Source organism: Sminthopsis crassicaudata, chromosome 5 (genome assembly GCF_048593235.1).
Source record: "Sminthopsis crassicaudata isolate SCR6 chromosome 5, ASM4859323v1, whole genome shotgun sequence".
Classification (NCBI taxonomy): domain Eukaryota; kingdom Metazoa; phylum Chordata; class Mammalia; order Dasyuromorphia; family Dasyuridae; genus Sminthopsis; species Sminthopsis crassicaudata.
The window spans coordinates 287,296,190-287,322,958 of NC_133621.1; the positions used below are offsets into that span (position 1 = coordinate 287,296,190).

The window sequence follows — 26,769 nt, forward strand, 5'->3', positions numbered from 1 at the left end:
GTCATCTTAGCCAATCTGACAGGTGTGTAGTGGTATCTCAGAGTTGTCTTAATTTGCATTTCTCTGATCAGTAGTGATTTGGAACACTCTTTCATATGAGTGGAAATAGTTTCAATTTCATCATCTGAGAATTGTCTGTTCATATCCCTTGACCATTTATCAATTGGAGAATGGTTTGGTTTCCTATAAATCAGGGTCAGTTCTCTATATATTTTGGAAATGAGACCTTTGTCAGAACCTTTCCTTTTAAAAATATTTTCCCAATTTGTTACTTCCCTTCTAATCTTGTTTGCATTAGTATTGTTTGTACAGAAACTTTTTAGTTTGATGTAATCAAACTCTTCTATTTTGTGATCGATAATGATCTCTAGTTCTCCTCTGGTCATAAATTCCTTCCTCCTCCACAGGTCTGAGAGGTAAACTATCCTATGTTCCTCTAATTTATTTATGATCTCGTTCTTTATGCCTAAATCTTGGACCCATTTTGATCTTATCTTGGTATATGGTGTTAAGTGTGGATCCATATCTAATTTCTGCCATACTAATTTCCAGTTTTCCCAACAGTTTCTTCCGAATAATGAATTTTTGTCCCTAATGTTGGTATCTTTGGGTTTGTCAAAGATTAGATTGCTATAGATGTACCCTTTTTTGTCCTTTGTATCTAATCTTACTAACATTTTTTAATTGTGAAAGACTTTGAAAGGTACCTTTTAGAAAGGTACCATTGCTTCTGGATGGTGGTTGATGCTTTGTGTATGTTGAATGGCTTTTGTCAGTGAGAGCTAGTAGGTGACTAAGCAATAAATTGTAAGTAAACTTACGTTGTATTACCTAAATTTAAGATTAACATTCTAGTTTTTAATGTTATATGACTGTAAAAATTGGCTTAATAAACTTAACTCTTAACGGTTTTCTGGGGCTTGAGAACATATTCCATGTATGTTCATTCCATCACATTTGATTCCTAAACAAATATATTGTGATACTGTGATATTGTTGCTAATCTAAAGGAACACCATCATATTTGTACTAAAATAAACTAATATAGCATGTTTTTTTTTGTCATAAAACAAAGAGAATAGGTATCCCCATTATATTTAGTATATATTTAAAAATTTTAAGTGTGGAAAAATGTTATAGTAAGCATAATTCTCTTTGTCTTCTATAGAGACTGCCTGGCATTTTGTACAGAACCAGTATGTGCAAGTTTAGCCAATGTTCTTGGGAATTGGGAGAATCTACCTTCCACAGGGTCTCCTGACATTAAGGATTATAAACTTTATGATGTAGAAACAAAATATGGATTGCTTCAGGTATATGCATATCTCTCTTGGATTTTTTTTTTAAAGACATGCATAAATTAACTTTAAAAACAATGTTATCAATGAGACTAATTTATGTATATTTCCCTCTCTATATTAATATTGTTTTTAACTTTTATTTTGAAATTTCATCCTTACCTTAAACTTTCATGCAATAATGTTTTACATTTGTGAAGTGTTTTTTCCACTAATGTCAATTGTCTTAGGTTATAATCATGTCAAGTGTCTTAGGTTAAATTTGAACTCGGATTCTTCTGACTCTGGGGCCTGTGCTCTCTCCACTGTGTCACCCAGTTGCCTCAAATATTATGATCTTGATATGATTCAAAAATCATTTTTGGGGGACTTATGAAGTGTCTTTGAAAATGGTGTTCATGTAATTTCTGTCTTGACTAAGAAAAATTAAACATAATCTGTCCATGCCTGAAGTACTTGGAAATTATTTCTGTGTTGAAAAAGTATTTCAAAAATGTTTTAGAAATGTAATTCTTTTGTTATTTTTATATTCTGCAATGAAAATAATTCAAGTTGAGAAAAGAATTTGAGATAGACATGATAGTTTGTTTCATTTTTAACAATAAGCAAAACAGACCAGCCATTTTTATTGTTTTTTCATAAATTTGATAGTAATTTTGGGTATGAATATAAAAACTATTGAAGATACCAATTTAGTGTAAAGTTATTTTATGCTAAATTTAATGTTTGAAAGGTGAATATGTATAAGATTAATTGTTAAATTCCATGTAGGATGTCATAAAGCATTTAATAGAATTCAAATAGTAAAGTTTTAAAGGAGGTTACTAATTATCATCTAGATGATTTTCATTATTTTCTCTTTACTAGCATTTATAGAAAAGAATTTTAAAGTACTTGTTTTAAAAGTGGCTAGTGTGGTTTTTCTTAATGTTAAATATGGGGAACTAAAGATTTATGACAATAAAATTCATCAAGTTTTACTATCAGTGATAACTTTCTAAAACATTTAAATTTAAGTATTATTAGCAAGAAATAAGCCTTTTTCCATTTACAGGTGTCTGAAGGATTGTCATTTTTACATAGCAGTGTGAAAATGGTTCATGGAAACCTTACTCCAGAAAATATAATATTGAATAAAACGGGAGCCTGGAAAATAATGGGCTTTGATTTCTGTATCCCATCAACAAATCCTTCTGAACAAGAGGTAATAATTTTTTTCCTAGGTTAAAAAAAAAAAAAAAAAAAGAATACCTTAATTATTAAATTAGAAATGTATTGGAGAAAACTATTTTCTTTGGAAACTTTTCAGAGAAATAATATAAGTATAAGTAGTAATGAAAGTGCTAAAATTACAAAATCTGCTTTCAGAAAAAAGTCTGATTGTAATAATGATGGTGATTAGCATCTCTGTATTGTCTTCAAGTGTGCAAAGCACACTACAGGCACAGTCATTTGTGATCTTCACAACAATCCTTTGTGGCAGGTTCTATTGGTATTACTGTCTCCATTGTAGAGATGAGGTCATTGAGCCTAAGAGAGATTACTGGCCCTTGGTCTTAAAGCTAGCCTTATCAAAATAAGCTACTTCTGCAGCTTCTAGATTTCAAGTCTGTTTCTCACACATAACTACTTCTCAATGTTATATGTAAGTCTGTTACTGTTAGAAAACAAGTTACATAACTCAGTAGAGATTGATTTTTTTTTAAACTTTTGACAGATGTGTATATAAATGTCAGTTTTAGACTGCATGTTGTAACAGATTTTTACTGAGTGGTGTAACCCATTATTTTATCTATGCTATACTTCAATTCATATAGTGATGAACTTTTAAAAATAGGCCCTGTTCAAAAAGTTCAATCTACATTATGATGTATATAGGAACATCTGCAATTTTGAGTCTTCTACTCTATAAAACCTTGAGTACTTGTCAGAAAATATTCCAATCCTTACTATTAATAATGATGTTATAAATTTTCATTTGAAAAGTCAATTTCAGTAGCCTCATGAATGTTATTAACATTCTTTCGTGCCCTCGTCTTATTTTACTGATTACTTTGTTAAAGCTTACATGAAGGAGAGGGAAAGGAAGCAGTAGCGTCATGCCAGTTTGCATGGTTGATTTTGAGTTTGGGAATAAATTGTTTACTTAAGCTTAAATATTAATTTGAAGTTCTTAATGCATATACTTTTCTCCTTCCCTCCTTTTTTTTTTTTTTTTTTTTTTTTGGTAGCCTAAGTTTCCTTGCAAAGAGTGGGATCCAAATTTACCTTCATTATGCCTACCAAATCCTGAATATTTGGCTCCTGAATACATACTTTCTGTGAGCTGTGAGACAGCAAGTGATATGTACTCTTTAGGAGCTGTTGTTTATGCTGTTTTTAATAAAGGAAAACCTATCTTTGAAGTCAACAAGCAAGACATCTATAAGAGCTTCAGTAGGCAACTAGATCAGGTATTTCCTTTACTGTAGCTGCCATATCGTTTAGTTTCTGAGCTGTTTTGAAGGCAAATTATCTAAAATGGAATAAGATTATAATATTGCATTTTAAAATTTGTATAAATCAGATTTGAATAATTTTTGTAAATGTAACATGATTAGTGACATATAATTTTCTTTGTTGTGGCAACTGGAAATTTAACTTGGTTTGAAATGCTTTATTAAAAAGTATCTTTAAAATATGTAAGATGTTTATAAGAAGATTTGGGATTTTTTTTTTTTATAGCATGGATTAGTTGTATGATCTTAGTATAGTTAGTAGAATGAGACATTTTAAAAGGGTTATTTGAAAATAATGAGTTGGTTTTTAATCACTTTTTTGACTAGCTAAGTCGTCTGGGATCCAGTTCTCTTCAGAATATACCTGAGGAAGTCCGGGAACATGTGAAATTACTTTTAAATGTAACTCCGACTGTCAGGCCAGATGCAGATCAAATGACCAAGGTAAGTGTATAGTGTATGTCTCAGTTGGATGAAACCTTTATTTTCAATTAAAGTGTTGAGAATTGAACAGTGAGTGAGGATGTAATACAAGCAAAGGGACTATCAGTTATCTCATTATTTTTTCCAGCACTGTAGTCATCTCTGGCTTTGGATGAGTCATTCATTGTCTCTGGGTCTTGGTGATAAAAGAAAAAATTCAACTCACTACTGAGTTCTGATTGACCCCTGCTTTCTCTTCCATTTAGATTCCTTTCTTTGATGATGTTGGTGCAGTCACTCTACAATATTTTGATTCCTTATTCCAAAGAGATAATCTTCAGAAATCACAGTTTTTCAAAGGACTCCCAAAAGTTTTGCCCAAACTACCCAAGGTTTGTTTGTTAGTTTTTGTTGTTTTTTTCCCCCCAGTTTTTTACTGCAACCTAGGTTTAAAAATCTTAAGCTAATTGCTAATTTAACCTAGTGGTTGTCCCAGAGAAGTGAGGCTTCTGTTTGTAAACTTAGGCTTCTCAAGGACTGTCTCAACTTTAACCCTAAAACTATCCAGGAGACTTAGTCTGGCAAGAGGTGCCTTGAAGATGGAAATGGGTTTTGGGTTGGTCAAACCAGGGAAAGGTTTTGTGTGGGGATAGAAAACTTAAATAAATGGTCAGGACTGTTAGAATTTTTGCCCCAAATAGAAATTTTTAGTGAATGAACCTTTGTGGCCTAAAAGTTAATGTTCTTAGTAAATGTTTCATTGATTGGGCCAATCATAATTGGGTGTTTATTAAGGACCTGCTGAAGTTTAGGCTCCTTGCCCTCAAGGAGCTTACTTTCTGTCTAAGAGGACAGGGTCCTGTATAAATGTGTATTGGGAAGAACTGTAGTTCTGTTAATGGAAGGAGCTGGGCTTTCATTTGGGCTGTGCTCCTTAAAAGTCTTTATTATACCTGTACAAGTCAGTTTTCTTGCCTGACCCTCATTCTCCTCATTTGTAAAATGCAGAGGTTGGCCTAAATGATGTCTAAGGTCTCTTCTGGCTTGAAATTGTGCCATTCCTCTACTAATGGAGCCTTCACAAGTCATATAATAGAGGATCGTTTTATGAGTTGATTTATCCCTTGAGACCTAATTATGTTGTGAATCAGTGTCTTCTTACCTAGCTATGCTGGTCCTCACATTGTAGGGTTTTTCCCCTTATGGTATCAAATATGTTCAAGAGCTTATGTTTTGTTGGCATGACTATTAGGAATCTGTGGTCACTGCAAAACCTATAGGATATTTCCAATTCATTTTACTTTTTAAAAAATTTTCACACTAGACATAGGAAAATATTTATATATGTTCCTCTTATACTATTCTTGTGCTTTTCCTCCCCTTGCAGCGTGTGATAGTACAAAGAATTTTGCCTTGCTTAACCTCAGAATTTGTAAACCCCGATATGGTACCATTTGTTTTGCCCAATGTTCTATTAATTGCCGAGGAATGCACCAAAGAAGAATACGTCAAGTTAATTCTGCCAGAACTGGGACCTGTCTTTAAGCAGCAGGAGCCTATCCAGGTGTGTATATGTGTGTGGAGTATTTTTGTGCATTAGATTCAGTTTTGGTAACTACTTTGTAGTCTTGTGTGCCTGGTCAGCCAGCTGGAACAGAGAAATTGTTCCTTCAGGCATCAAAGAAAATAGTGGGTTAAGATAGTGAGATAGATTTATCAGTTTGGAAATTGGAGGCCTTTTAATTATCCTTAAACATAGATTGCATTGTAGGATGAGACTGGGCTTGTTCTCATGATCTGCCTTCTGTAATGCAATCGGACTTGAGTTGGTTGTATTTTTTTGTCTTTCATGCCTTCAGGCCAGCAACATGGTGAGTTAATCTTTTTAAGATATTTCACCTGTTGTGTTATTTAGTAGAATCCTTGTGTTTCTTGGTAACCTTCAAACTTTTTGTTTGGTTTGCTCTTTCAAAAACAGATTTTGTTAATTTTCCTGCAAAAAATGGATTTATTGCTAACTAAAACACCTCCAGATGAAATAAAGAACAGTGTTCTTCCCATGGTATATAGAGCCTTAGAAGCCCCTTCTATTCAAATCCAGGTAAGACTGCTGACAGGGAACAATTTAAGAAGCTTGGTTCTTAAAGCAAAAGAAGTAAGTTTTGCTTTGAAAATTTGAAGAAAAATTGCTTGAAACATTTATTCTTCTTCCACTCATTTTGATGGTACCTCTTTGGGGGCAATATTAGATTCATACAGGTTGGATCAAGGTGGGATTTGCTAACTATTTTCAAAGAGTTCCAAATACTATGACTCTCCTCTTGATATGGAATCAGAACATTGGACTCAGCTCATATTAGCTGCTAATGAATATTGTATGTTAAATATATTTTCTGGCAATTTCAAGGTGGTTTGACCTATTGAAAAGCTCTTGAAACTAGTCTTTCTAATAGAACTTTCAGTTCTGTCAGCATCATTTTGAAAGGCCTGCTTAATACAAAGACCAGAATGTGCTTGATGATTAAACTATTCAGAAGAAACTTAGAAGAAAAAAGTGAGAATGTTTTCCCCAACTTTATCTATGTTTAATAAATCACGAGAGTGTGTAGAGTCATGTAGGAAGTCAAGAGAAATGACAAATATTTCCAAAAAGTTTGAGCCAAAATTTAGTGCTAAAAAAATAATAGGCCCGTTAAGTGAGACATAGCTTTCAGGAATAAGAAAAGTTTCTCTGTTGTCTGCACTGATCATACTCCTAAGATGTTGTCTTAGACAATGTTGAGTGACAGAGTTCAGAGGCAAGCAGCCCAAGATGATGTAGGACCTTGAATTCATGTCATCTGAGGATGGACATAAAGAGCTGGGGAAGCTGAAAAGAGGGGAGTCAGAGAGGATATGGAAGGTGTTTTCAGGTTTGGAAAGACTCAAATGGAAGAGGCTGACCCCTGAGAGCAGAATCATTTGCAGAAAAATATTCAGATTAAATATAAGGAAATATTAAAGACTACAGAGGTGGAAATGGACTGCTTGGCAATCAGGTTCTTGTCATTGGATTTCTTCAGGCAGCAGCACAGGGACAATGTATCAGGCAGCTTGTAGAGGGAACTTCTTTCAACTTTTGACTTAGGCCTAAGGGGCCACAGAGGTTTCTTTCTATTCTGAAGTTCTGAGATCCTGTCTTGGAAAGGATTTAGAAATGTAATCAAGCTTAGATGGGGAAGCTGTTGTAGATCTGAAATGGCCTTGGGGACATTATTTTGTCCTTCCAGATAAGAATGTGTTTTTAGTGGAGTGTGAAGCATATAGAATAGAAAACACTATAAAAGCCGGCCCTTTGGCTCTTGCTATATCTTTTCTTCTTCCTTCATTCTCTTGCCCTTCCTAAGGAAGCCAAAGGCAATTAAAGACCGGTTTCTGGGTGTTCTCATTAAACTAAATAAGATACATCCTATTGGCTTCAGATTTGGTATTTCCCATGGTATTCTATTTCATTCTTAAGTATAAAAACTAATTTCCAGGAAATCTTGATAAAAAATTTGACCTATTTTCTCCCAACATGAGGAATAATAAAGCTTTTTATTGTTAAAAATCAGTTAAAGGATTGAAAGGTGTGAGAGTAGCCAGACTGAAGTCAGACTTGGCTTCTGAACATTCTGCTTCATCTCTTTTAATTTTGGTTTTCTTGCCTGTAAGAAACAGGTTAAAGATTTGACTTAATTTAGGGTGTTGTGAGCATTGGATGGTTTAATGGATGTGTGAATTGTAGTCATTCTTATGACTCTTGACTATATTGATGTGTACTGAAATGCTTTAAATTATTTTTCTTCTCATGAGATTGATACACAGATCTTTTTTCCTTTATAGGAACTTTGCCTGAACATCATTCCAACTTTTGCAAACCTTATAGACTATCCATCCATGAAAAATTCTTTGATACCAAGAATTAAAAATGCATGTTTACAAACATCTTCCCTTGCTGTAAGTAAATGTTAAATTTTTGCATGTTTGCCTGATATTTCTTTCTTTCTTATGTTTATACCATTTTTCCTTACATCATCTCTCCTGGGTAGTTTGTGTCAAAGCATTCTTATGAGAGCCTGGTTTTTTGTTTTTTGGGGTTTTTTTGTGGTTGTTGTTGTTTTGTATTTTTGTTTTCTGTTTTTGCTGAGGCAATCAGGATTAAGCGACTTGCCTAGGGTCACACAGCTAGAAAGTGTTAAGTGTCTGAGACCAGATTTGAACTCAGGTCTTCCTGACTGCCCGAGAGTCTGTTTTTTAAGGTAGAATTCTCTACTTTTAATGTTTGTTTGTTTTTTAACAATTTTTTTTTTTTAATGGTCATGACTCCTAAAAGTCAACTAAAGAAATGAATACAAAACTTTTATCATCATTTATAGTCCTCAATGAGTTGGGGGAATCAGGAATTAGCAAAAGTTAGAAAATAATATTTATAATTTTAAAAATCACTAGACATTGCATTTAAATCTGTGGAAAGTACTGGAATTCTGTATTTGTCTTTTTACATATTTTTTTTTGGTCTTTTTACATAGTAAAGTAATTAATCATTATAATAATTACTAACATTTATGTTATATTCATTATGTGCTAGACACTATGCTAAGTATTTTATAATTCTTGTCTCATTTAAATCTTGTCACATTTTTGGGAGGTGGGTACTGTTGTTGACCTCCATTTTGTAGATGTGAAGACTGAAGCAAATAGAAATTAAGGCACTTGGAGACAGAATTTGAACTCAGGTCTTCTCTTTTCCAGGCCAGGTGCTCTACTCACTGGGCCACCTAGTGACCTAAAACTTTTCCCTTTAATTTTGTGTTCATTTTTTTTTTTTTTTTAGAAAAAATTACATAATCTTATATTCATATAGAAACAGATTTCAAAACTTAATCAAAGCATGTTTTACCTGGTCCTTTTGTTTCAAAGTAATACTATTTTGGTCTATTAAACATTGGAAAATTTTGGTTTTATTGTTTAAAATTTAGGGCTTACAAAAATATTTAATTCTTGTCCACAAAGAATATTAATTTACTAACAGTTTGCCTTTTTAATAGGTTCGTGTAAATTCATTAGTGTGCTTAGGAAAGATTTTGGAATACATGGATAAATGGTTTGTACTTGATGACATTCTGCCCTTTCTACAACAAATTCCATCCAAGGAACCTGCAGTCCTCATGGGAATTTTAGGTAGCTGAAATTTTTAAACTTTATTTTTTGCTACTTCATCAAATTTATAGCTTAAATAACCATTACAAATCAAATCTCACCTTTAAAATTATTGTACAATCTTCACTTTTCTTTATCTTCTCTAGCTAATTTCATTGAATCACTCCTTTTGCATTTGCTCTTCAACTGACAGTATGTTTAATTAATTTCATCATGTGCTGTGATCATGGTGTGAATTCAGCAGACTATTGTTGGCACAATTTTAGTCTCACAAAACTAAATAAAGTCGTTTTACTTTATAGATGTGAATTTGCACACTTGTATTATTTAGAAAGACTAGGAATATAATAATAGTAAGAGACTGGGCTATCTTCATAAAGCTCCCTTCTTGGGGAGAAGATTTATTTTAAAAACCAACATAGCCTCATGTTAGATGTTTGTTACAAAAAGTTGCATTCTCTGGTTCAACAAAGAACAAGAAAAAGAAGATGAATTATGACTGTAGTAATGGGGAAAGGTATCTTAGGGAAGCTCTGACACATGCTGGATTTGCAAGGGTGATGAGGAAGAGAAGGGCACCTGAGATGGAGTGAAGGTTGCCTGCACATGCTCATCATGCCTCTGCAGTGGGAAGGGTCCTGTGAGATATCCAGGCCAGCCCTTCTGAGGCCCAGAGAAAAGTGATTTCTGCAGGGTCACAGCTCAGACTCAGCTCCAGTTTCTCTTTAAGTCTACTGTCCTTTTCCATCCTGCCTCTTTCTTGGATAGGGCTGATATTTATGAGGTGGAGTAGAGAAGAGGGCAAGGATGCAATCCTTCCTGGAAGACTTTGAAGAACTGGATTAGAAGAAATTGACTTTGAAGAGCTGTGTGCTTTTTTTTTTTTGAAAGACAAATGATTTAAAACTGTTTTAAATAGTCAGATTGTGGAGCTTTAATTAGGATAAGTAATCTGTGGGTGAAGTGTTAGTGCCAAAATGCTGATATTGAGGGACCACTGAAATATGGCAGGGATGAACTCAATAAAAGAACAATAAACAGCAGGAGGTTACTAATTCTCATGGGCAAAGAAGATGGAAAAAGACAAAGATGTTTTCCAAGGTTTTTAGGTAGGAGGGCTAGAGGTATACCTCCTAGTGGCTGTGTATGTTGATACTTAGAACTTCTGGACTGGAACTTGGGTGAATTGATAACCAAATCTTCAGAGAGAGAGAACTAGTTCTCTAAGAAAAGAAGTATAAACTGAGACCCTCCAAAGACCAAGGCCTTTGAGTTGCTCTAGCCTGTCAATGATAAATGACGGGCTTCTTATTGGATGATTAAGGACCTCTAAGAGCCATGATGCTTTTAAGCATAACATTTTAGCATTTGGGGAGTAAATCACAGTAGCACCTGGAAAACTATCGTGTTATGTCACCACTGCTGTGTTTGGGAAATGCTGTTGATTTTTTTTTTTTTTTTATGTGCCCAGATACTCTGCCCTATGGAATTGTGTTTTAAACTATGCACTTAACTATAAGGATAAGGGATGCAGAGAATTTATTCTATCCTACAGGCAAGGACATTAGTTAGCAAATAGCTAGCATTGAACTTCCCAGACCAAATCGGAATAAGACCCAGGAAACTGTCAGCAGACTTAGTGTAATTCGGGGTCCCCATTTCTACTCCAAAGCACAGCTTTTGAGAGCTGTGGGAAATTTTTTTTTTTTTTTGGTGGCAATTCTCATTTGTTGATACGTGATTCAAGAATAGTTTCTCTTGATCATTTCATATTAGGTATTTACAAATGTACTTTTACTCATAAGAAGTTGGGAATCACCAAGGAGCAGCTTGCTGGGAAAGTGTTGCCTCATTTGATTCCTCTGAGTATTGAAAATAATCTTAATTTCAATCAGGTGAGTCTGTTGTTGGTGGGTTTTATTCTTCTTGCAGTGAATTTCTGTTCTGTGAAGCTCTGTTAGAGACTCCCTAGTGTGTGGGAAATAGAGAAGCAAGGAAATGGCCCAGAGCGATTCTTCTGAGAAGAGAGGGCCTCATTTGGCAGGGCAGCCAGGGAAGGCTTCTTGGAGACTCACCAAACAGAAAGGAGAGCTAGGATGTTGACAAGTGGGGGGGAGGGATGGCAGGAAAGTGAGACGTGTCTAGAAATGGGGCAATCCCGTTGGTTTGCTGCATAGGGCATGCTGATCGAAGGTGATTGGAGCTGGCTGGCCATGGGCTTTATATGTCAGTCTCAGGGGTTTTAAATTGACTGGACAGATAATAGAAAACTGCCACTGAGCAGCTCCCTGTGTGTGATGTGGGGCTGAAGGCAGAGTGCCTAGTCTCTAATATCTCAGAATTCTGAGTTGTGCTTCTGAAAATTGGTCCTGGGCATCATTTGCTTGGGGAAGGAAAGCTGAAACTGGATGGGTGTAGCCACATTCAAGGCAGCAGGAAGAGAAAAGAGAAAAGATGGTGGCCTGCTTGGAGTGATGGACAAAAGTGGAAAGTGGGGTATAAATCCAGGCTGCTGGACTTCATTACTAGGAGGTGATCAGTCCCCACTGAGCCCTTCCTTTGGGTACAGGAGTGGTGGTGAGCCTTGTTTCTCCTAGGCCGGCCAAGCTGGCCAGGCCTTGTTGCATTCATGGCAGCAGTGCCCAGACTAGATCAGGAGTGGGGAAGCCATTGGGAGGGCAAGGGCTCACAGCCAGGTTCTTATTCTTGCTCTCTTGGCCACTAATGGATTTTGTGTCCTTCTTCTCTGGCCTAGCCTATAAAGTGCAGAGTTGAGTTGAAAGTAGAAGGTCCCATAGATCCTTTTCTAAGTTGTGCTGTGATTGTGTAAAATGTGTGTCTTCAACATAGCAGACTTTCAGTTGAAGGTCTTTTCAACTCAACGGGTGTTTACTAAGGGGTTACTACATGCAAGAAGCTGTGCCACCTGCTGGGGACACAGATGTAGATGTGCTAAATGAAGGTGCTGCTCTTACTGTTTGGAAGACTTGAGTGTCGCTTCTTTTTGCTGTGCTTAGTCTCAGTTTGCTCATCTGTAAAATGGGGTTTATAACAGTACCTGCATCCCCAGATGGATGTCAAGATCCAGTGAAAGAAGCATGCATACAATGCTTTGCAAGCCTTAAAATGCTAGATAGAGGCAGGGCTTTCCTCTAGTTCCATCTGGTTTTTCTGTGTCTGTCTGGAGGTAGCTCTGGACATGTTGTCTTCACTATTAAGCTAAGTTACTTGAGAGAAGACTGAAATCTGAACCCATCCATCCTCACAAGATGATTCCATTCCTGATCAGGCCTTGCTTTTGTAGAAATGGAGAGCAAAATGTGTGAAACATGAAAGCTTTGCCTAGTCAGGAGAAGGCACAAATAAAAACTTGAATCCTTGAAAGAAAAAGAGCAGAATTTATGATCTGGGCAGTCCTAGTTTATATTGAATTGAAACATATAGATACAAAGAGCTATCAATTCAAGTCTTGTCTGCATAGCTTTTCCTTGTGGTGCTAGTAGAAAGCCTTTGGCCCTGTCCCTGAGACCAAAAAAGTCAGCATGCAGCTAGAAGTTATTGAGCAAGAAGGAAGGAGGAAGCATTTCCCTATCCCATTCCCACCCTGAGCATTCAATTCTTGTTCCCCATAAAGATAGAGACATCAGTTGCAGTGATTGCTCTAAAAACCCTCAGGGAAAAGCCATGGCTTACTTTTCCTTCAGTTTCTTAGCTTTAGAAAGTGATTTTCAGAGAAGTTCAGTCTCTTGTGTTTAAATAGAATGTGTCAATTTTAAAAAGTGGATGTTTCCAAATGTTTGAATCAAGGTGGGTGTTTGCCTGAAAATCTATAAATCATAAACTCAGAGTAGCCATATAAATAGAATCCCCAATGATAGTCAGCTCTGAGACACTTAGAGATATAAAAGTCCAAATTCAGATTTCATCTAGGAAGTTATGAGGTGGTAGGTTAGAACTAGAAGGGAGCCTGAAAAAGTTCCTCAATCCAAGTTGCTTCTTTTATAGATGATCAAACTGAAGTCACTTGGCCATACTCCCTGAGGTAGTTAAGTGGAAAAATGGGAATTAAGAGCCTGATGACATTTTTTAAAGGCCTGCTTTAGAGCATGCTTAACAGAGCTACATCCCAATCTCCAATGCCAGTGTATAACAAAATTTACTAAAGTAACTATAAAGAATATTTTGATAACTGATTACTTTATCTTATTTACTACCAGTTTTCAAAATTGTAATCTTGTCTAATTTTTAATTTTAGTTCAATTCTTTTATTTCGGTCATCAAAGAAATGCTTCATAGACTGGAAGTGGAACATAAAACCAAACTGGAGCAACTGCACATAATGCAAGAACAGCAGAAGTGAGTCACTTTCTCCTGGAATGCAGGTGGTTTGGTTGCGAGAATAGTCAGTTTTCCCTGTCTTGGCTTCCATCAGTTATCTGAAAAACACTTGGGTTTTATATGATCACAGGCCAACTATTTTGCTCTTCCTTTCCATTTAGATCAGCTTTAAGATTAGATTAAAAGAGGAGATTGTTTAAAAAATGAGCACACTAATTTAGTAGAAGAGTGGTTTTCTTGTGTAACTCATCCCAGAGAAATCTCTCATCAACAATGCTTAGCATCGCAAATATGTATTAACCCATATGTATAATGAGGCCACTAGGGATGTAAACAACATTTAAAAAAAAATAGATTCTTTATTCTTCTTTTGGAGTAGTTATGAATCAGTTCCATACTCTATCCAGTGGAAATAAAAGTGGATCTGTGCAGATCTCATAGTGACTTAGGGAACTACCTATCTATTTGTAGTAGTATTTTTAGCTGAATTCTATATTTATTAAATATTTTCCAGCTACATTTTAATCTGGTTTGGGGGGCCCTCGGGAGTGCTGTGGGCCCCATGTTTGATGCCTCTGCTCCAGGGACTGTTGCAGTCCCTTGATGAGGAATGATGCTCCTTCTCTAGACAGTGCCCTGCCTAGGGAAAGAAGTGAGAGGGAGAGCTCATCACCTGCCCATCTAAATTGCAGCAGAATCTATTTTTTTAAAAAGCTAAACATTGACTGTTTCTGAGAGATATTAAAAAGAATTGAATTAGAAGTTCCTTCAGATAGCAAGACCATTGCTTGAGTCTGATCATCTTCATGAATTTTTCATGATTACCTCCACTTCATTAGCCAGCCCTTTGATTGTATTTGTTGTCTATTCCACATATTTGGATGCTTATATTGCAACATTCCTATTTCTGTTTTGTGTCTTCCCTAAGGGAACTCTTGGAAGTTGCCTTTTACTTGTTTTATTTTATCTCCTTGCTCAACCGCCCCCACCTCTCCATCCAACTGTACTTTCATCTAGTTCTGAACCTCCATCTGGCCCATCAGATGAGGCGTCCACCATCCCAGGATGTCAGTATGTGTCAGAGGTTTGTTCAGTCAGCATGGGAGTGAGGAACCTGACAGCATGAGTGCCCCCAGGCAGCCACAAAACATTTATTAAGCACTGGCTATGGGTCACATTCTGTGCTGAGCACTGGGGATATGCATGTTCCTTTTTTGCTCTCTCACTTGGCAATAATTGGGCTTGACCTTGCAGATCTTTGGATATCACTAATCAAATGAATACTTCTGAAGAGACAAAAATTCCTACTGCTGGTAGTCAGGTAAGAGAGTTTTGATATTTCTTCAAATTTTTTTCTTAATAGAGTGCTTGAAAATGGGATTCTATACTTTTAGGTTTTATGGGGAAAAAATAATGACATTATTGGATTTATATGTCTTTTTAACCAAGTAGTTTTCAATTTCAACAGATTGATAAGGTCTTTAACAATATTGGGACAGACCTTCTAACTGGTAGTGGATCAGACAGTAAAGAAAATGGGATACAGAATATGCAGAAAAGAGTAAGTTTTTTTTTTTTTTTTTTTAATTATCATTTTATTCTCCCCTCCCTTTTTTTTTTTTTTTTTTTTTTCTTTTAAGACATTTGAATGTGATAAAATTTTGCCAGGAAAATGCTTTGTATTAATGCAGTCTGAAAATCATGAAATAAATGTATTTTGTTGAACCTACATGGATGGATAGAATGAAACTGCATATTCAGTGTTTCATAAAGTAAACAAACAACTTCTAAAATATATCTCTGAGATCCTCAGATTCAGTTATTAAACAGTGGTAATTGATGTTGATCTATTTCCCTCACTTTAAATTTTTCTCTGAGCTTTCTTTCTTAAAATTTCATATCATTAGTATTTAATTTGCTTTAGGAAAAAATGTTAAGCTTTATTATTAGAAGTTGTTAGTGGCTATATATTGTAGATTTGGTTTATAGCACCATACCTCTAGAGGGGAAGTACTTTACAGGCAATTGAGTGCAGCCTTTTCATTCTACAAATAAGAAAAGTGGTTTGTCTCCTTTTACATGAGTTATCCTTATTCCCTGTTGCAATATCTAGTGATATGCTTTGAATATTTGGGGAAAGCTTGACTACATTTTTATGTTTCTAAAATAGCATTTAATTTTTATGTTATGAAATTGTAATTTTATGTAGCTTTGGATATTAACTGCAGACTTATATGTATTTACCTGTGGAATGTCAAACCATTTGCAAATGATGGCATTTATCAATTAAATAGACTGTGTTATTTAAAAAAAATTCTTAAGAGTCTTATACAATGTGCCCAAGGGATCATAGACCTCTGCCATTTATTGACTATCAATTTGGGGGTGGGAGAGATAGGAGGCAGAGTTTTATCTCTTAACTGCTTTTATTCCTGATTAGTACATCTATTCCTAAATTAGAACCCTTTCTCAACAGGACTTGGATAATTGTAGTCCACCACACTTCAGAACATGTTTATATGACAAGCTGTTGCTCTGTTCTTTCGGTTTTCTCTTTAACACTTTTCCTTCAGGTTTAGTTTTAATTCGGATAAATTGCCACGTTCAACGACATGTTGTTTTCCTGAGGCGAACTTTCATCTTAGTTCCTCTGATTCCAGTTCTATAAAATGTCATTTGTCTCATTTGTTAACTCAAGCAGCTTATGCTCAGAACAGTTTTAATTCATTCTTATGTATTGAATATCCACTGTCTGTATGATACTATACAGAATGTAGAGCTGGTTAAGCTAGGAACCTTTCCTTTAAGATGCCAGAGAAATAAGATATGCATAACTATCTAATTATATATAGTGCTCTGAAATAACCTAACTAGCAACTGATTTGTTAGGAGTCGTTCCATTCTTCTGAGATAAAAGTAAATGAAAATTAAGCAACAATGCCTTTTGGAATAGACCTTGAAGTAAATGGACCTTTACTTCTATAGCCCAGAAGTTGACTCCAATATCAGGTTTTCCCAAGTAACAGTTCTAAGTATGGTCAGAAAAATCCTATATAGTTAAAGTCTTTTAATAAGAAATGTACCAGTCTTAACCAGGACAAATTTAAATCTTGCTCAGACTGTGTGGGAATTGTTGTCAAACTACATTTTCCAAGTGTTTAATAACAGTTTATGTTTTTATAGAGCTTTGAGTTTAGCAAATATTTGCTCTGTAGCCATCCTGTGAGTTGTTGGGCCAGCATCATCATACTCTCTTCATGCATAAGGAAGCCATGCCTCTAAGAGGTAGTGAGCTTTTCGCGTTCAGATGCTGCTCAGTCTGTGGCCTAGAGGCTGAGCAGTGTCTTCAGGGTTTCTTCTGTGCTATACTTGGCAAAGATCCCCTTAATAAAATCTAACTTGTGAAAAATCCAGGATTAACTAGAAGATCTGCCTTTAAAAAAAAAAAAAAAAAAAAAAAAAGGAAATCTAAGATTGTCGTACAAACTGTCTTTTTTCACTTTGTAGGCATCACTGACACTTGAAGAGAAGCAAAAGTTAGCAAAGGAACAGGAACAGGCCCAGAAGTTGAAAAGTCAGCAGCCACTGAAGCCCCAAGTCCATACCCCTGTGGCGCCCATCAAACAGGTCAGAGTTTATTTTCTTTGGTAGTGTTTTATTTGCTCTCTTTTAAGACAGTGACCATATAAAGTTAATTATCTCCAAGAGATGCATTTTTAAAGACTCTCTTTAAATTGTATTTTCTTGGAGGGTTGTGGTTAGGATTGAGGGGAAAAGATTGTTGCTGAAAGATGAATGACAAATGCAGTGTTCAGTTCTCTTAAGGAGGCAAGATGAGTTGACTCTTTCTGTTGATGTTTTTTGAGTTGCTTGTTTATTTTTTTAAATACTCAGATTTCAGAACAGTAAAGGTGACAGGTCCAAATACATACAGTTTGGGAAACTGATCCTTGATATTTATATAAGTTCCACAGCTTCATTTAATAGCAGGAATACTTTGAATTTGTGCTTGACATGATATATATATATATATATATATATATATATATATATATATATTTTTTTTTTTTTTTTTTCAGAAGACTTTCTTAGAATGAAGAAAAAAAATTTTTCTCTGAAAAATAGAGAAATCAACATAAAATTATGTATTATAAACAAAGCATTTTAATAAGTTTAGTTGACTATAGCTGCTTAAGCTGAATTTTTCCTGTCAAATGTTAATGTACTTTATGTGATTTAAGAGTGTAGACTTGATGTAAATAGTTATAATCATACTTCTGTTTTATATATTTTGCAGACTAAGGACTTGACAGAAACTTTGATGGATAACATGTCTTCTTTGACCAGCCTTTCTGTTAACTCCCCCCAAATTTCGGCTTCTACTAGCTTTTCTTCAGTCCCGAACATGGGGATGGGCATGGTTTTTTCCACACCGGTTGATAATACAAAGAGAAGTTTGACAAATGGCCTAACTGCCAATATGGGCTTTCAGACACCAGCGTTCAACCTGCCAACTAGTGCAAACCAGCATCTCTTCAGCAGCCCGGGCACGCCGGCAGCAGCCCAAATGACTCTGGGTACGCCTTCTAGTTTACCGAACCTGCACAGGAGGGCTTCAGCTGGAATGTCACAGCAGACCCCTCACAGACCCACTGATATGTCTGCTCTGGACAGTCTATTTGGTCCTCAGAAACCCAAAGTTAGCATGAACCAGTTATCTCAACAGAAACCAAACCAGTGGCTTAATCAGTTTGTACCTCCTCAAGGGTCCCCAGGGACAGGCAGTTCAGTAATGGGAACACAATTGAACATGGTAGGACAGCCTGCCTTTGGTTTGCAGGGCAATCCGTTCTTTAATCCACAGAACTTTGCACAACCAGCCAATATGACTAGTAGCAGCTCAGCTAGCAATGATTTAAAAGATCTTTTTGGCTAAGGCATCTTGTGTTCATTTTGAAGAATTGAGTGCATTTTAATCATGGGTAAGCTGATTTCCATCTTGATATGTTTGATTGAATATCTGGCTTGGAGGAACTTTTTCCACAGGAAGGAGTCTGAGGGATTTGGTGGAGGAAAACAAGGGCATCCACATCATCATTGTAGTGATGTAGAATCCTGCCGTTTGTACACATTGAATGCAGTTTGATTTGTTCCCTCCTGCCTTCTCCCACGTCCTCTCCTCCTCTCAGTGATCTGAAGACATGGCCCTAAACCAGGCTCATTTAGGGCTGAAAACACTGCTGTCAGTGGCTCATCATCATAAGTTGGTATGGCCAATCAATGACAGAAAGGTGTCCGTGGCATTTGCAGATTTTCTCTGCCCAATGCCGCCAGAGTCCCCATGTCACAGCTATTAAATCTTAATTTTAATTTGTTCTTTCCCTAGTTGCTTGATTTGATTTCTGAATTGGTGTGTTTCTCTAAGTAAAGCAAACTGTAAGTGTATAGAAAGGATCAGGTCATTTGCTTTTCTCAGTCTTTATGCATTTGTTGTTTTCTAGACAATTCTCAGCAAAGATTGCAAAATTTCTCATCTTGCTTCTCGTTGGTTCAAACTGTAAAAAGCCTCATCATACACTATTTTCAGTGCAAGACAATTCATTGTAAAACCTGTCTGAGCAAGGCCGGCCTCATGGCACAGTTTGTTCCTTCATTCCCCGGGGAGTGTTTGACATCCTGATTCTTTCTTCCTGTGCCCATCAGTGCAGAGGAGCCCAGGAGAAAAAGGGCACGGTCACTTGGCACAGCTCACTGTTAGGGGCCTTGCCCTGTGTCTTCTTGCCTTCTCATTATGTTTGAACTGAAATTTGTGAGGTTGCATTTTCCAAGGCAGATTTGTAAGAATCCAAGTGTATTTGGTGAATAAACTTTTAAATTTATGCTGTATTGCTCCAAATGTAATAAACTTTACTTCTCCAAAAATGAGCAGTCGTATCTTCTGCTTGCCCACAGTGATGCTCAGCTTGACCATGTTACAGTCTGACCTCTTCTCTGTTAATGCCACTGAATGTTAATTCTTTCTTTCCTAAGATTTTCAGGAACCTTTATTCTAACATTTTGAAGTTCAGAGTTGTCTGTTTGTTGGAAGGAAAGAATTAATTCTTCAACATTTTTACAGAAAACGTACATGCTTTATTTTTTAAAAGCCTTTCACTGATATTGTTCTTTCATTTGCTGCTTAAAAAAACCACAGGGCCTTATGCTGTAAATGTGATTTGTATTTTGTTAAATTATATTTCCACAGTTATTGCAGTGATAAATTAAAACTCCTCTTTCCAAGAAGAGAGTGTGTGTATGTGTAGGGGTGTGTGTGTGTGTGTGTGTGTGTGTGTGTGTGTGTGTGTGTGTGTGTGTGTGTGTGTGTTGGGGGGTGTGATGGTTGCTGCCTTCATATTTTTATTTTGAATTGTCTGGGACCAGCATTTGGTTTTAAATAAACTGTGTGAAGTTTTATGTGCTAAATGATACTCTTGGTAGGTGTCCTGGGTTATGCTAATTTGATTATAAAATGTGATTGGATGATAAAAACCATTCTTGCTGCCAACATATGATATGAGGGGACATTAAAAAAAATAAATCAACTTTCACATCTGATTTCTGCATGAGCTGTACTTTATTATATCTGAACTTAGAACTGACTTATGTTAGAAACAACTTGTGATTATTTACTTCAGAAATGATAACCATTAAGAACAGTCATTTTGCCCTAGAAAAGTGTATTTGTAAATATGATTGCATTCTTTGTAAGAGTGTTTTTATAACTATTGGGTTTGAATCATGCTTGGAAAATTCACACATGGAATGAATATTTGAAGTATATTTTCTTTGTGATAAAGTAATCATTGTTTAGTAGAGGCATTTTCTACTTAATGTAGAGATATCTTCTCCTAATTAACAGGAAAGCCAAGGAGTTGGTCATAGACAGTTTGGTGGTGGTCACAAGCAATTCATAAATATTTGCTGAAGCTTGGAGAAGGATTGTGATCATTTCTGGTGGAGGGTTACTACCCAGCCTGGTGATATGAGGGCTGTTGCAATATTGAGTTCCTGATAATTTGGTTTTAATTAAAACTTCAGACTTTTGGAAATATAATTGAGATCTGTTCCATCACTTTTTAAAGACATTCTCCCATTTATTTCATCCACATTGTAGAATCTCACTCCAATGTATTATTTGCTTTTACTGCCACTGCTCTGTTCTACCAAGAAATTGTTTTGGGAAGAAAACTGTTATGAAAAGTTTTAAAAGGGATTGGGGACTTTGTGAACAGACACTTTTTAAAAATTGCAAAGGTCTACAAGATCATTTTTGTCTTCTTGAATTGGAATCCTAATGTTTACAATAGCTGTTCAAAATTCAAGGGGAATTTGTATTTTTATGAACAATTGTGTGTTTCCCTTTTTTCTACCAACTTCATACTTCTATGAAAAAAAGCAGAATATATAGAACTTTCTAAAAGGAAACGAGTGGACTTTATTTTCCTTTTCTGTAAGTAGATTTCTTTCTTGCAGATTAACTGAACAAAGCTTAGTGGTCAACGGGAATAAAAATTCTTGTGATGTCTACCTCACTGCATTCTTGGACGTCTCAAATATAATTCATTATGTAAAACCCTTTGTGAGCGAGCATTTGAATTGGCATACTTTTGAAGTTAAACCTGCGACTTAATTATTAGAAGTTAATTCATAAGAATGTTAATATCAGAATTTTCCAGGTGAAAGAGAGTACCTGAGATACTTATGGCCTACTTCCTCCTTTTTTTTTTTTTTTTTTTAATTAAACTTTGTTTTTCCTTTTTTCCTGCTTCCCTTGTTATCCAGGAAAAAATAGAAAGGAAAAGGAAAACTCTTAAATAAATATGTATAACACATTGCAGCATTGGTCATGCTCACAGTGTGTATCTCATTCTACATATTTAGTCCATCATCTGTTTGCCACAAGGTAGGTACATGATAGCTCAGTGCACTGATTAAAGTTTTTGAAGTTGCTTATTTGTACAATATTGTTATGGTTTATATTCTGATTGTGTCTCAATTCATCCTGTATCAGCTTTTATAGAAGTCTTTTCCAAGTTTCTCTGAGTCTTATCCCTTGATGATTTCTTACCAGGGATGATGATAATGATAATAATAGCTCTGCTTGTGGAGCTGTATCATTACATAAATATACCACAATTTGTTTAGCTGTTCCTCAACTAATAGGCATTGCCCCCCATCTCTACTCAGTTTTCAGCTTTTTATTGGAGGAGGAGGAGTAAGCTGGGACCAGGAAAATAAATACTTTGCCATGAGTATTTTATGAGTTAATGGAAGAGCCAGGCCTACAGCTTCAGTATCCAGGCTACTTGTTTGCACTAACACACATAACTTTCCTTGTTGTATGAACTTTTGTGTATAAAGGTACACATTGCCTCCAAAAAGCCTTTGTGATCTTATTTGTTCCTTTCTCCCATTTACAGCAACATGGTTCCTTATGGGCTATTTCTTTTTTTAATCTGTATCAACTAGAAAAACACTTCTTGTCTGAAGTGGATGCTCATTTGCATTGAAATTGTAGCATATGGTTCATCTAGTATGCATTTATTGATTGCTTATTGTGATCATGCCTTTAGGCCCTACAGGGATAGAATAGTGGGAGATAAATATGGGTATCTGGGAAATGCCAGGAGAATGAGTTTGAACTTGAGCCTTTCAACTGATTAGTAGAGCTATTAGGGGCTTTGATACTATGTGCTATTAAAACCTGGAAATTAGATCATAGCTAGAGTAGAATAGTCTAGGCCATAGTCTGGCATTTAACTTGTCTTTCACTGAATATTTAGGGACATTGTGGAACCATGTGGGCTAGATGAGAGACATAATTAAACTGTTTTAGAAATCTGTAACTATTGGGCCTAAAGCGTGTTTTTAAGTGGACTGGGGACTATGTTGTTCTCTCCTACTTAAGGGATCAAATGCAAACTTCTCTGGTTGTTATTTGGAGTACTTTTGGGATCTGGCTCCAGCTTGTTTTTCCAGCTTTACTATACTTTATTACCCTTTACTCATTCTACAAAATCTGTCAAATTGCCCATTTTGTCATTTTTCACATACAACACTCGTCTTTGTTTTTGCTCTGGCTATTATCAATGCATAGTAAGCTTTCCTGTACCTTTTTAAACCTCCCAAATTTCTCTTTAACGCATAACTCAAGTGCCTCCATCCAAATAAGGCTGATGATACTTCAGTCTCCCAATTTTTTTTATTGGTATATATTTCACACATGTATACATAGCATTTATCCCATTATATCAATAAACACTTTGAGAGCAGGTGTTAAATTTTTTCATCATTGTATCTAGGGTCTGACAAATAAAAATTCCTTAATACTAGTTGAATTAGTGAAAAATGTTTATTTGCTGGCAAATCTAAATTTGAAGTTAAAATGAATTTTTGTGTTCTTCAGCAGTTATCCATATAATTAAAGAATTCTTTTTAGCACTGTCTCAACTAAAGCTTTACTCCAATGCCTTCCCATAATAATGGGGTTTCACTGAATTCTCAGAAACTGTCATAGTTGCTTTCCAGTGAAAACTTCTGCTGGTTCTAGGTAGATTTGTTCTATTAATGAATTTGTTCTATTAATGAATTTGACAGAATAGTGGGGATTAGTATTTAAGCATTCAGAGTTGAAAATCCAGTCTTAGGGAGTTTCATTTTCCAGATTGCCATTGATTGATGTGCAGGTTTATTGTGCAAACCTTGGCCAAGCTTGCTTTCTCCCCCCCACCCCAGTTTTATAAAGCTGTGATTGTAGAAGATACTGTTAATAACTTGTGATTGAAGGATAGTTCCAAATAACCACATGTGGGTTAATGTGAATCAGCTGTTAGGAATCTTTATGTAGTTTGGTTTATGATCTTGTGTTAATGGGGGGAACACCATGGGAGAAATAGAGATTTATGTGCATGATCTTGTCTGCTAGTTATTTCATTTTAATTTCTTGGGAAAGATTTCACCTGAGTAGTGTATCTGAAATAGAAATGCTGTTTTGGGACCTCAGAACAAGCACATATCAAGCACCTAATATGTACTAGCTACTATATTTGATTTTGGAGTGCAAAGACAAAAATAAAAACAGTCTCCAGTCTGAAAAACCTTATCTGTTGAGAAAACCACTTGTACATGGATATACAAAGTAAACATGAGGTGTTTTGGAAGGAATTAATAGAGGGAGTGTCAGGAGAGACTTGAAGTAGGAGATGGAACTTGAGCTTTGATGGAAGGTGTAAGATAGAAGAGATAGAGATGAAACTGGGAAAGTCATTCTAGGTATTCAACTCATGACAGTGCCCAGAATTCTGCCCCTTTTGGGGTTTCTGGTTTACAAGCCTTTAAATTAACCAAAAAATGTCAAAAAAAAAATTAGGGATCATAAATTTAGGCCTATCAGTCCTAGTTTACTACTTTCTCCCTGTCCCCCTCCCCTACACAGCAGGTAATCCAATATATTATTAAACAGGTACAATTCTAATATACATATTTCCACATTTGTCAATGCTGCATAAGAAAAATCAGATCAAAAAGGAGAAAACAAAAAGCAAGCAAATTACAACAAAAAGGTGAAAATAATCTATTGTGATCCACAGTCAGTCCCCATAGTCCTTTCTCTGGATGCAGATGGCTCTCTCCATCACAAGTCTATTGGAAGTGGCCTGAATCACCACATTGTTGAAAAGAGTCAAGTTCATCAGAACTGATCATTGTATAAATCTTATTGCAGTGTACAGCGATCTCCTGGTTCTGCTCACTTCACTTAGCATCAGTTCATGTCTCTCCAGGCCTTTTTGAAACCATCCTGCTGATCATTTCTTACAGAACAATAATACTCATAACATTCATATCCTATAACTTAGCCATTCTCCAACTGATGGGCATCCACCCAGTTTCTAATTATTTGCCACTACAAAAAAGGGCTGCCACAAACATTTTTGCACATGTGAGTCCTTTTCTATAATGTTTGGAATAATTCATTTGGAGACATTTGATGAATGGTGACTTGAAAAAGTGTAAGTATAATCTTAATTTATTATTGCTTTAACACCACCTATTTGTTACTTTTTACCTGAACCCTCTATCATTGCTTCCCTTCTGAATTTGTATCATGTTGGTATTTTCTCTTCCCCTACTTCCCATAAAGATGCAAACTTGAGAACGTAAGAACTCAAAATCTCATTTTTGCCTTTTATATAGCCAGTGCCTAGTGCAATCCTTGGCAAATAATAGGTGATTAATAAGTGCTTGTTGATAAGAGTTGGATTAAGCAAGAATGGTTTGGGGGGCCACACTTACATGTTTCTCTTTTGGTCCTGAACTTAGAGCTGTTTGATTCAGGGTCTTCAATTTGGACAGAAGAGACCTTAGAAGTCCTCCTCCAACTGCTGCATTTTGCAGATGAGAAAACTGAGACCCTGTGAGAGATTACTTTCTTTGGGTCGCAGTGTGTATCTGACTCCCAAGCTCTGCCCCCTGCATCCATACGTGTCCTTTTCCTCCATTAGATTGCCATCTCTTTGAATCACCTTATGTTGCATCTGTCTTTGATTTGGCTAGCACAGTCCCGTGAATATAGCAGTTTAACAATATTTTGGTTGTCAGTCCTTCGATTTCATTAGGGAACAGTCCCCCTCCCCTTGGCCTCCTGCCCCCAAGCAGAAATGGATTCACTTCTGCCAGATTTAGAGAGAGGAGCTGCCTGTCTAGGCCCCGTATGCATGACACGGGTACTGCCCCACCGGTCAGCCATCAAACGTTATGTACTTTGTGTCAGATGCCCTGCCATCCTCCAATGATGGAAAGGAAGGCCCCTGAAAGACGGAGTCAAAAGGTTCACAAATTTTAAAGATAAAGTTACAAATTCATTTTGCACAAATTCAACACTTCAACCTCCAAACCCTAAACCAGAGGATGGCGCTCTCCATGGTACCCTCCTGATCTGTGCTCATAATAATGGCCGGCCCGGGGCAAAGGGAGAAAAAGGCCATCATGCAAAAGGTTTGGGGGAGACTCCAAGAGTACGGATAAAGCACTTTGTGTATAAAGGTTAGGAATTCCTATTAAAAAAGGAAGAGTTTGAGCTCCGGGCACTCTTGGGTCCCTTTGAGCTGTAAATCTGTGATCCTCTGCTCAGTAAGTTGAATTGACCCGAGATGAAGTGGAACTCTGTGGAAAGATCTTTTAGTTCTTCACTTCAAAAGGTTTATTAACCTGTAGTAGATAAGCTCTCCCGTCCTCTCTCTTTTCTCTCCTTTTCCCTCCCCCTCCCTCCCCTCTCTCTCTCTCTCTCTCTCTCCTCTCCCTTTTCCCCTCTTCCCCCTTCCCCTTCCCTCTTTTCCCCTCCCCCTCCCTTCCCCCCCCCCCCCCCCCCCCCGCTCTCACTGGTTCCATGAGGAAACCTTTCTATTTGACAAAAGAAGCGCAAAATCCGGCTGCTTAAGGCAGTTGTTGGTTTCGTGTGTAAATGTGCCGAGTCTCCTAGTGGCCAGAAGGTGTCGCTGTAGCCCAAGTCATTTTCAGTGATACCTGTCTGCAACAACCTGTGCGGGGGACTAGCAGCTGCAGGTGTTAAGAAGCGTCTCCTCCCACACCAGCCTCAGAAGCAGAAGACTGAGGAAATGAAGACTTAGCGCACATTTGTAGCATTTACCAAAGGTCAGGGTCACCCGGGAGTGTGGACGTAGAGCTGGACGGAAAGGGAGGGGCCGTTAGCCCGATGCCCAAGGGATGGATGAGGATCTCGTGGAGAGTAAGGATGCCAGAGGTAGCATTTGAACTCAGGTCCTCCGAGAGAGCGGTGCAGTTTCCACTGCATCCAACTGTAGTCACATTCCCCTGGGTTATCGGGTGTCCTGCTCTACTTGATTCCCCGCTTCTTGTGCGCCATTTTTATCTCCTGTTCTGGGTAGCCAAGTGTCATCACAGAGCACTGGCCTCTGGAATCAGGAGCACTCATCCTCCAAAATTCAAATCCGGCCTAGCTGTGTGATCCCGGG

General features: G+C 36.7%; 1 protein-coding gene across 1 annotated transcript in view; it reads left to right on the forward strand.

Moving 5' to 3' along the window:
* The window catches only part of SCYL2 (SCY1 like pseudokinase 2), a 61,130-nt gene extending 41,470 nt beyond the window's left edge, over positions 1-19,660 (forward strand). Inside the window, exons 4-18 of the mRNA XM_074271340.1 lie at positions 1,169-1,313; positions 2,353-2,502; positions 3,530-3,751; positions 4,124-4,240; positions 4,486-4,611; positions 5,607-5,783; positions 6,198-6,320; positions 8,084-8,197; positions 9,289-9,421; positions 11,177-11,295; positions 13,656-13,756; positions 14,993-15,059; positions 15,207-15,299; positions 17,246-17,365; positions 18,036-19,660. Coding sequence (XP_074127441.1) covers positions 1,169-1,313; positions 2,353-2,502; positions 3,530-3,751; positions 4,124-4,240; positions 4,486-4,611; positions 5,607-5,783; positions 6,198-6,320; positions 8,084-8,197; positions 9,289-9,421; positions 11,177-11,295; positions 13,656-13,756; positions 14,993-15,059; positions 15,207-15,299; positions 17,246-17,365; positions 18,036-18,674 — 2,446 coding nt within the window. The 3' untranslated portion in view covers positions 18,675-19,660. The remainder of the gene's footprint in view (positions 1-1,168; positions 1,314-2,352; positions 2,503-3,529; positions 3,752-4,123; positions 4,241-4,485; positions 4,612-5,606; positions 5,784-6,197; positions 6,321-8,083; positions 8,198-9,288; positions 9,422-11,176; positions 11,296-13,655; positions 13,757-14,992; positions 15,060-15,206; positions 15,300-17,245; positions 17,366-18,035) is intronic.
* Positions 19,661-26,769: the final 7,109 nt, after the last annotated feature.